The following is a 12,029-nucleotide window of genomic DNA, read 5'->3' on the forward strand; positions in this document are numbered from 1 at the left end:
CTGTGGTAGAACCGCAAGGTTGACGTAGGGCTATCGTTGATTTAGTGATCATTTGTTCGATGTTGCATCTGAATCCATTGTGAATGAATGAAGGAATATTTGGGAGACTTCGAAAACGAGAGCGTTATGTTGGAGGCACAAGGTTTTATGTATCCAATATTGTATACGAAAATATTCTATTAATGGGGAATAATAATCTTTAGAAGATTTCCTGTTAATTGCACTTGATTGAAAAATCACAAAGCGAAATGCATTGAGAAAACATTAAAATAAACTCTTGAATGTAATTTTCAATTCCAAGGGGAATTGGCAGATTATTTTTCAGCAACGATGGCATTTTTCCGGATTCTTCCACCAGTGGTTCAACTCGATAACCACCAAACTAAATAAGTTGCGCGCGTGTATGTGTGTGTGGCGGGACCAATTTTCGATGCTGGTACTCTCTTGGTCGCCTTTTCTTCTCCGCCTGATGGATTCCTTTTTGGCCTTAAGGGGGCTTTACACGCAACGATAACTCGTAACAATTCATTGAACGATTTATCGCTCCAACAAATCGAAAGAGTAGAGCACTGTTTACACGCTACGCTAAATTGTAACGATTTCTTGTCAAATGTCACCCTACATCGACCCCTTAGCCTTACTTACGTCTTGTTGTGTTACTGCATCCACATCACTCATTGTGTTTCTACTAGGTCTTGCAAAGTCCTGGTCGTTCAAGAAATGAAGAAGGTCGAAATACCACAAACTAGGTTTGTATATATCATCCACACCAGCCCCAGATTTCTCCGAACTCTTAACTTTCGAAAGTTCTTTCTTGTAAACCGTACGCAACGCGTTAATTTTTTTTACGACAGTGTTCCTATCTGCCGACGGATCAAACTCCTTGAACTTTTTAACTAGCTCAATATAAGCTAAGTCTTTTTTGTTCCTGTCGGAGTATTCTTTGCTCTCAACGAGCCACAAACAGGTAAAACTTCTATAAAGTTCTATAAAATCAATTAAGAACTCACGAGGTGTTTGTTTACTTGCATTTTCTGCCATGATTACCTACAACACTCACGAAACAACCCTACAATACAAACACCTCAGCGCAAAAACAGAATGGACACTGAGTGAAATCGTAGCGATGAATTGGTGCAACTGTTTACACGTTCCACATGTCGTTACGATTCCCAGAAATTGATGCCGGCCGGCATCAACCATCCACTCCAACTCCAATCCCAATAAATCGCTACAATCTCCCGTTTACACACAACGATAAATTGTAACAATCTGATCGTTACGATAAATTGCTACAACGTATCGTTGCGTGTAAAGCCCCCTTTAGGGGGAATTTTAACTATGCCGAAGTAAAAATCGGCCCTTCTGCACTCCCTCACAGCGCTTTCATGATGAACGAAGTTAGCTTTACCACAACAGCGACAATATGCTCCAATCGCTATTCAATTATATTTGAGTGGATTTCCGAGCGGCGCTCGCTTATATACCGATTGGTGATTTCTATAGCCTGTTTTGAAAGCAATTTTAGGGCTATTGAAACAAGTTTTTGGATCAAAAGGTAACAAGTATATAACGCGTAGACATTTTATCTATCGAATGAAGTGTTTATCATACCATTTCGTTCAGTTGTTTAGGAGCTATTAACGCTCAAAATCTCGGTCTCCGGCGTAACGCTTTCGTTTTCGAAACATTGATTTTACACCCCGGTATAGAAATGAAAGACGTAGTCCTACGTCAAAAGGTTACTGTAATACAACAGACACGAGAAGTATCGAAGGTTTTTAAAGCGTATGGCGGTCAGGAATTGCCGGTGCTGGGTGCATTTACGACTACAATCAAGCTCGGTAATGAGAGTAGATCAGCCGAATTTTATGTGATCAAGGGAAGCGGCAAAATACTAATTGGTCGTGACACAGCTACATCAATGGGCGTTTTGAAAATCAGTACGACAGTGAATAAGGTTGATGCAGAGGAGTCAACTATGCGTTTAGCAACTATCAAGGATATAATCGTCGATATTCCAATCAAAGCTAATGTTGTACCGGTGATCCAGCCGTATCGACGCATTCCAGTAGCTTTGGAGAAGCTTGTCGATATGAAGATCGATGAATTACAAGCTCAAGGTGTCATCGAGAAAGTCAATGAACCATCGAAATGGGTGTCTCCGGTTGTCGTCGTGCTCAAAGGTGACGATGTACGTATTTGCGTAGATATGCGACGGGCAAACGAGGCGGTTGATAGGGAGAACTATCCGCTCCCAACGATCGAGGATTTCCTCCCATGTCTCGCCAAAGCGAAGGTTTTTTCAAGATTAGACTTAAAGAACGCCTTTCATCAGGTGAGCTAAATTTCATTTATAGATGCGTCTCATCTTTATTATTCTGAATCGATTAGATCGATGATGTGAATTGATTTTTGTTAATGAATTCTAATATTATTCTATTTTGTTTGAAATGTATCGATTCTAGATCGAATGACTTATAATAACTTGTCAGTTTGCTAGCGCCATTGATAGTATGATTAAACGATTTAAACGATATATGCAATGTCAAATTTCATTTTAGGTCGAAATATCCCAGCATTCTCGAGCAATAACAACATTTATCACACGTAGAGGTTTATATCGGTATACTCGTTTGATGTTTGGCATCAACTGCGCTCCGGAGTTGTTCCAGAATGTTGGGAACATGGACATCCCTAACAACCGGTATCAACATCAACACTGCTGAGCTCACTGGTGGCAGCTAAGCTGTCACCCGTAGATGCGCGCAACAGCATAATAGAGAGTGCAAGTCCGTCATCGTTCAATGTAGATAGTATGTTTTTAGTCCGTTCAGTAATATAGTTTTAATTTGTTATGTTTACGTCCGTCGTGTTTTATTTGTACATCATGTACACGGCCACCCCGAAACCGCGATCGTAAAAGTGGCGACGAGGAAAACGGAAAAAAATTGAGAACATTTTGCGCGAGTGAGTGAGGGTTTTTCACTATAGGGAAGAAGAGGAAAATTACCGACGACGGTATGTTTTCGCCCGAGAGTGACCTGCAACAACAGTCAGTGTCGGGAAATGGATTGCAACAGGATCCAGCAGTGCAAAATCAGCAACAGCAGCCGCAGCTACCGACATTCATTCGTCCACAGATGTTTCCGCCAACACAACCTCAACCTAACCTCCCGCAACAGCAGCAGCAACAACAACAAAATCTCACGTCGATCGATGCAATTTTTGCAACAAATGCAACAGCAAATGCAGCAGCAGATGCAACAGTCATTGCAACAGCAGATGCAGCAACAATTTCAAGCGCAGGTACAGCAGCAGCAAGCATTTTTGAAGCAGCAAGAGCAGATGTTTCGAGCGGTGATGTCGGCCATCAATGTTCAGGTGCCGACGAACCCGGAGCAGATACTTGATTCGCTGGCGAGCAATATCATCGAATTCCGGTACGATCCGGATCAACACATTACATTTGCTGGATGGTACGTGCGATACCAGGATTTGTTTGCGAAAGATGCCGTTCGACTCGACGATGAAGCAAAGGTGAGATTGTTGCTGAGAAAACTGGGGCCGTCAGAGCACGAGCGATATACCAGCTATATCCTACCGAAAAGCCCCAACGAAGTGAAGTTCGACGACACGGTGAGTAAGCTGAAGAGTTTATTCGGCATCCCAGAATCCGTGATCAGCAAACGGTATGGTGCTTGCAAGTCACGAAGCAAGCCACCGAAGACTACAAAACGTTCGCATGCCGGGTGAACAAGCTGTGTGTCGAATTTGAACTGGGGAAGCTTTCGGAGGACCAGTTCAAATGCATCGTGTTTGTATGTGGACTGAAGGCAGAAAGCGATGCGGAAGTCAGGACCAGGTTGCTGAGCAGAATCGAGGAGCGGAACGACATTACGTTGGAGCAGATTTCCGATGAATGTCAACGTCTTCTGAACCTTAGGCACGATACGGCGATGATAGAGGCAGCGTCTTCGTCAACAGCAGTGCAGGCAGTTAGACGAAAGCAGTTCGATGGGAAGCATTCCCGCGCAGGACGGGGATCGCCAGAGTCAAGATCTTCAAATCAGCGGGGTGCCGGTCCAGCAGCGCCTTGTTGGAACTGTGGTGCAATGCATTATTCGAGAGACTGTCCTTTCATCAGACATCGGTGCAAAGATTGCGGTCAAGTGGGCCACAAAGATGGGTATTGCGCTAGTGCCAAGAAGGTGAAGTCTCCAGGCAAGCGCCACCCATCCAAGCTGATGATAACGAGAAGTGTGCAAGTAAAGAACGTTCGAAAGCGAAGGAGATTTGTGAAGGCGGAAGTAAACGGCCGGCAGATCAGTCTTCAACTCGACACTGCCTCGGACATCAGCGTCATTTCCGAGCAGACATGGAGGCAGATTGGAATGCCAACAACAGGCCCTGCGACAGTCCAAGCTGCCACAGCCTCGGGCAAGCCCTTGAAGCTAGAATTCGAATGCTTATGTGAAGTTGTGATCAAGGGGGAGAGGCGTCATGGTCGATTCTTTGTGGTTAAGCAGAAACTCAATCTGCTTGGACTGGATCTAATCGACACGTTCAACCTCGGATCGTTGCCTATGGATCAGTTTTGTAATCAAATCAACATCTATCCAACATCAATCAGCGCGCTCCAAGCAGCTTTTCCGGTATTCAGCGACGATCCAGGGTTGTGCTCGAAGGTGAAGGTGAAGTTCACGTTGAAGGAAGGTAAATCCCCAGTGTTTCGTCCGAAGCGACCAGTGGCTTATGCCATGTGCAACACAGTCGACACAGAGTTGGATCGACTTGAACGAGCCAACATTATTACACCGGTCGATTTCTCGGAGTGGGCAGCCCCAATCGTCGTTGTTCGCAAGGCAAGTGGCGCGATCCGTATATGTGGGGACTACTCTACAGGCCTCAATGACGCTCTGCAGCCGCATCAGTACCCACTTCCTCTGCCGCAGGACATTTTCGCTAGGCTGGCGAACTGCAACGTCTACAGCCAGATCGACCTCTCAGATGCGTTCTTGCAGGTTGAGGTGGACGAAAGTTGTCGCGAGTTGCTCACAATCAACACACATCGAGGTCTATCGTTTCGTCCAGCAAGGATGGCCGCAGTCAAAAACAGCCATTCGAGATCGTTCACTTCAGCAGTTCTTCGATCGGAGTGGTTCACTGTCTACGGTTCAAGGGTGCGTGATGTTTGCTGAACGTTTAGTGATCCCGAGCGAGTTTCGGGCGCGTTGCCTACAACATCTTCATCGAGGTCATCCTGGCATCCAGCGCATGAAGGCGATCGCGCGCAGCTTCGTCTACTGGCCGTCGATTCACTAGTGCCGATTTTGCACAGTTTTGTCTTGAGAACGGTGTCGACCACGTGACAACCGCACCGTTTCATCCGCAATCCAACGGGCAAGCTGAACGGTTCGTAGACACATTCAAGCGAGCGATCAAGAAGATTCGAGAGGGAAGAGGACCAATCCAGAACGCTTTGGATATTTTTCTGATGACTTATCGAACAACACCAAACGTGTCAGCACCAGAAGGCAAATCTCCGTCCGAAGTTATGTTTGGGCGCAGAATTCGTACCAGTTTAGACTTACTTCGTCTACCAGCTGTTCGGGAAACAATTAGTGAAACTGTTCCGAGGTCGTTCAAGAAAGGTGATGCGATCTACGCCAAGGTGCACTCCAAGAACTCATGGAGATGGGCACCAGGGGTCATTCTAGAGCGGGTTGGACAGGTGATGTTCAACGTGTGGATTGAGAGTAGCCGGATGATTCGTTCACATATCAACCAGCTTCGAAGCCGAACAGAATCTGGCGCCAAAACTTCTAGCTCGATGCCTTCCAAGGTGGATACATGTCAGTTGCCTCTGGACATCTTGCTGCGAGCATGGAACCTGCACAAGCCGAGCCAATCACAATCAACGGGTCCGTCTACACCACCAGTACCATTGCCGCAAGCCGAGCCGGTTGCATCAACGCCGTTCATGCTCACAACTCCGGCTGAACATTCAACACCATTGAAGAGCTTGCCATCCACGCCAATTTCACCAAGCTTAGTCTGGGTTACACCAGAATCAACAACAGATAGTCGTCAGCCTTCTTCCACCATGCCTACATCCAAATCTGTAGTTCCTTTGTCCCCTGCAACGACTGCTCTATCATCCAGACCTACTGAAGTGGAAACAGCTCGTCGCTCTTCACGTCGGCAAAGACCGCCGATAAGGTTTGACCCGTACCAGCTGTATTAAGAGGGGAGATGTTGGGAACATGGACATCCCTAACAACCGGTATCAACATCAACACTGCTGAGCTCACTGGTGGCAGCTAAGCTGTCACCCGTAGATGCGCGCAACAGCATAATAGAGAGTGCAAGTCCGTCATCGTTCAATGTAGATAGTATGTTGTTGTTGTTTCTTTGTTTTTAAGAGGCTTTAAACTTTGCAGTTCATTCGCCTCTATAGTATGTTTTTAGTCCGTTCAGTAATATAGTTTTAATTTGTTATGTTTACGTCCGTCGTGTTTTATTATTTGTACATCATGTACACGGCCACCCCGAAACCGCGAACGTAAAACAGAAAATCATGGAACTGATCTTGAGCGAATGTGATGGATGCATAAATTTTATCGACGATGTGATTGTTCATGGGGCCGATCGACAAGAACATGACACAAGATTAGATAAGGTACGTCGGAAACTACGTGAGATGAACATTGTATTGAACAACGCTAAATGTGTCTACGGAGTTTCTGAGCTGAAATTCTTGGGGCATATTTTATCTGCAAATGGTATCAAACCCGATACAGATAAACTTGAATCCATTCGAAATTTCCGAAGACCGAAAACTGCAGAAGAAACGCGAAGTTTTTTGGGATTAGTCAACTACGTAGGCAAGTTCATTCCTAATTTGGCGACCCTTACAGATCCTCTCCGACAACTTACAAAACAACAAAACAAATTTGTTTGGAGCCGGGAGCATCAGCTCGCATTCCAAGAATTAAAGAGACACATGATGAACCCTATGACATTAGGCTATTTTGATGTGGATGACCGCACTCAATTGATTGCGGATGCTAGTCCCGTTGGATTGGGTGCTGTTTTAATCCAGATCAACAAGCAAGTTCCAAGAGTGATTTCGTACGCGAGTAGAAGTTTATCCGATGTCGAAAGGCGGTATGCACAGATTGAGAAGGAGGCACTAGCATTAGTCTGGGCAGTTGAAAGATTCCATTTTTATTTATACGGTCGTTCATTCGACCTGATTACTGACCACAAACCTTTGGAGACCATTTTTGGCCCTAGATCAAAGCCCTGCGCTAGGATCGAGAGATGGGTGGTTCGGTTGCAAGCTTACAAAGGAAAGGTTATTTACCGTCCAGGAAAATCGAACATCGCCAACCCTCCTTCTCGACTAGTTGTTCAACCTGAATCAGATACTAAAGCGTTTGAAGATTTCACGGAACATTATGTGCAGTGGGTGGCCACAAATGCTGCTCCTGTTGCGCTGAAAATATCCGAGATTGAGCAGGAATCAATGGTAGACAAAGCAATTCAAGCGGTTAGAATTGGTTTACAGCAGGACGTATGGACTGAAGATGCATCGTCATATAAACCATTTGCTACTGAGCTATGTTTTTCGGGAAAGATTTTACTACGAGGAACTCGTATGGTCATTCCTAAGAAGTTCAGGTTCCGGACTCTTGAATTGGCCCATAAAGGACATCCAGGAATGTCACTCATGAAGCAAAGATTACGCGCAAAGGTATGGTGGCCAAAATTAGACATGCAAGTCGAAAAATACGTCAGAAACTGCCGGGAATGCATGCTTGTGGCAGCTCCAACAGCGCCAGAGCCTTTAAAACGACGAGAGCTACCATCAGAACCCTGGCAACACGTGGCTATGGATTACCTCGGACCTCTTCCTTCTGGACATTATCTATTAGTGGTAGTAGATTATTTCAGCAGATATATTGAAGTGGAAATTTTGAAGAAGATAGACTCTAACGAAACAATTAAGCGGTTGATCACGATCTTTGCACGGTTCGGTTTGCCAGTGTCCATTACATCTGATAACGGTCCGCAATTTACCAGCGAGGAATTCCGCGATTATTGTCGATCAAACAACATCATGTTGATAACCACGACCCCATATTGGCCACAACAAAATGGAGAAGTAGAGAGGCAAAATAGGTCAATACTAAAAAGGCTATCCATAAGCCAGGCTACAAAAGTTGACTGGGTGAATGAACTCAATAAATATCTCCTAACTCCACATTCAACAACCGGGAAAACACCATCGGAAATGCTCTTTGGTTACAATATACGCGATAAAGTCCCATCCATTACCCAGCCAAAAGCTGTTGATGAAGAGGTAGTAGATCGAGATAAAGAGAAAAAGGAGAAAGGAAAACAGTATGCTGATACGCGGCGGAATGCTAAGCCTATTCATATATCTGCAGGAGACAAAGTCTTAGTGAAGAATATGGCAAAATCCAACAAGCTAACACCAAGCTTTGAACCAGAGATATTTAGAGTTGTTGAGCGGAAAGGCGGAGATGTACAAGCTTTGTCAGAAGAATCTGGAACAACCTATCGTAAACATGTGTCACACTTACAGCGAATTGACGAAGAATACGACAAATCACCGAGTACGGGAATAGATACGAGCGGGCTGAATCGTATCGCATCGCGCGGCATAGGTAGTAAGAGGACGGCAGAGTGCGAAGATCATGATGCAGCTGATTCGGGATCCAGAACTAAACGAGCAGCGCGTCAACCGATGTACCTGCAGGATTACGTGTAAGATTATTAGTAAAAAAAAAGAGGAAAGTGGTGTAGTATCGTAACACTGTAAATGTAACGCATAACGGATATCGACTTCGGTGTCTAGCACATCAGACTCACACAGTACAGAGAGCACAAATAAAGAATCATATATGTGTCAGAGAGCGAACGGTGTTAACGTCTGTTCTTTGTGATCCTGATTGACGCTCTTCTATACTACAACTACCACCTGTTTTTGTCCATGGCGAACGAGCTAGATAGTCAGAAGTTAGCCACAAAAGAGGCCTGTGAAAATTGGCTATCCGAGTTTTTTGCCAATAAGGAAGCGAGCTTCTATAACAGGGGTATTATGAAGTTGGCATCTCGTTGGGAACAAGTCATCGAACAAAACGGCGCATATTTGACTTAAAACAGATGATTGTAACTAATTTTATGAACAAATGAAAATTCAAAAAAAATACCGCAGGACTTTTTTAACAGCCTAATATTAAACTTGTAGAATGTTATCAATTAATGGACTTAACTGAAGCTAATTCTTCAAAAGTACCAATTTAGCATAGCGCTTTGCGGCCTTCTGTCTCGTTAATTCAGCCCTGATTCCTTCAATATTTTCTGAGCTGCTTCCATATTAGTACCTTCCAGTCGTACAGCCAGTGGTGCTTTGAGTCCGATCGTTTTGGAAGCATTACCAATTCCGTTCGCAATGGTGGCACAGTTTACAATCCCATCGAAAACATTCACCAAAGTCGGTTTTACGTTTTGACCTGAGGTTAAAATTTGGAACGGCTTTAATACTTGCTCCTCCTTCACATTACCACATCACATCACATTATCGGATTGTGAAATCCAATCGCCGATCGTGAACCGGAATAGAGGTGATTATTCCCTAAGACAAGACCAGACAACTGGCTTCTTACTCTTCTTCGTCGTCCAAAAACGAAGCCATGACATGAAGATGCCAGAGCTGCCAAATATTATAAAATATCGGATTTTTCAAATTTCTATTTTAATGAATCGTAACATTTGGTTGGTGCGAATTCAATGATTATTGCATATTTTCAAATAGACAATCTCAAAAATATGCTTTAAAAGGATAAAATAAGTCTTTTAAATACCCATATCTATAATATAATCGTTTCCAAAACAAATTTGGGATTTTTTTTTAGCAAATAAATCTAATCTGACAACCGTTACAGCGTTATGCAGATTCTCATTGTCTGAACCAAAACATTCTATCTTATTATATGAGCAGGAATACAACCAAAACAACGTTAGGAAGCCATTTTATTTATACAAAACGTAATTCAAAAATAAAAATGAAGTGTAAAGCCTTAAATTGTGAGCGAAGGACGGATACTCATCCTGAGTATAAATTTTATCGGTTCCCTCAAGACAAAAATATTCGGAAAGAATGGATTCGATTTTGCGTGAACAGTGAATTAGAAGTTCCATTCTTTGAAATCAAATCAAGCACAAGAATATGTAGCGTAAGTATTAAAAACTAATTCTAAAACATATCCTAATACTAGTATATATACAGGCTCATTTTGTTGATGGGAAATACAATGAAAATGGAGTTACGAAAATTCCGACCTTAGCTGCATCCGCGAATGAGGAATGGGAAGAGATACAAAGTATTGAGAACAATTATGATTTGGTTGACGTATATGAAGGAGATAAACAATTACAGGAAGAAATATTTCGTTTGAAACATCAAATTTCCAAGCTTAAAAGGTAGTGTGTCAAAAAATATGTTATTTTCTAATATTTTATATTGATGTAACCGTTAATAGAATTGTAAAACAATGGAAGAAAAAATGCGGATATCTGACCTCGAGAATTCGTGGAAAACAACCCTTGAAGAAGCTTTTCAGAGAAGATCAAATTAAGCTATTAACAGGAGAGGTTAAAAAAGTGAAACATTGGTCCAATGAAACGATTACGGAAAATTTACAAATTCGGTTTGCATGTCAAGGTGGATACGACAAGCTTATTCAAAAAGGCTTCCCGTTCCCATCCACGAGGACTCTACTACGCCAAATTGAAGGAGTTCGTTTCAGTCCTGGTATGTAATTATAATCATATGTCTCATCGCATGTTAATATATGAAATGATATTTTGTAGGTATTCTTGAAGATATATTCGAGCTGCTACAACATAAAGTCTCCACAATGTCGGTTGAAGAAAAGGACTGCGGATTGGTTCTAGACGAAATGAGCATAGACGAGGCAAATGAGTTTTGCCAAAATACGAAGCAGTTTGTTGGAACAACAACGCTTCCTATGTCCCAAACTTTAGCCTGTAAAGCTTTGGTATTCATGCTAGTTGGAATCGCAGCGCGCTGGAAACAGGTGGAGTACACCGGCAACTCTATACAAAAAGAGTTTTTGAAGAATGCTGTATTGTCTGCAGTTTCAAGAGCAGAGGGAATCAGTTTGCGTGTCCATTTTATAACAACAGATTCCGGGTCCGAAAACCAGCGCATGTGGAAGGATTTGGGGATCGATATTCGTCGCAAAAATGAGACATTAAATGCTGCGATACCTCATCCAAACGCTGAGAACAGAATGCTAGAGATCATACCCGATCCCGTACACGTATTTAAAAATACAGTACATGGCTGGTTGAACAATGTCTACCTGAAAGTTCCGGATTGGTATGTTCGTGAAAAAAAGCTAACATCCAATATTGTTCATCGAGACCATTTAACCACAATCGTGAACTCCGAAATAAACAACACGTTGCGGCTTTGTCACAGACTAACGGCCTCGGATGTGTGCTTTGACAACAGAACATCTTCAATAGATAAAATGAAAGTATGCAACGCAACAAAATATTGCAACAGGACGGTGGCTGCAGCATTGAAGTTTCATGCGGAAATACGAGAATTACCGGAGCTTCTTACTACCGCATGCTTCATAGAAGACTTTGCTCGATGGTTCGAGCTTATCAATAATAGGGCAGAAGAAAAAGTATTTTGTTTGAATGATCCTATGAAATATGACGAGGATATCGCTCATCTGAAGACCATGGTGCGGTTAATGTATGATCTCCAAGTAGGACACGGACATTGGAAACCATGGCAAACAAGTGTAATCGTTTGCACGAATGCAATTGTGAGGTTGACAGATCGGCTTTTGCATGAAGGACACCCACAAATATTTACATCGCGGTTCGTCCAAGATTGTCTGGAGAGTCTTTTCTCATTGATTCGTGCAAAGCAACGACGCCCAACTCCATTGCAATTC

The 12,029-nt window shown here is 43.1% G+C and overlaps 1 protein-coding gene across 1 annotated transcript; it reads left to right on the forward strand.

Annotated features, from left to right (window-relative positions):
- Positions 1-804: 804 nt before the first annotated feature.
- Positions 805-2,794, forward strand: LOC129771363 (uncharacterized protein K02A2.6-like). Its single transcript, XM_055774925.1, has 2 exons — positions 805-2,338; positions 2,565-2,794. The coding sequence occupies exons 1-2, from the start codon at positions 1,715-1,717 to the stop codon at positions 2,727-2,729; spliced, it is 789 nt and encodes a 262-aa protein (XP_055630900.1). The 5' UTR covers positions 805-1,714; the 3' UTR covers positions 2,730-2,794.
- The last annotated feature ends 9,235 nt before the right edge of the window (positions 2,795-12,029 follow it).

Source organism: Toxorhynchites rutilus, chromosome 2, assembly GCF_029784135.1.
Source record: "Toxorhynchites rutilus septentrionalis strain SRP chromosome 2, ASM2978413v1, whole genome shotgun sequence".
NCBI lineage: Eukaryota > Metazoa > Arthropoda > Insecta > Diptera > Culicidae > Toxorhynchites > Toxorhynchites rutilus.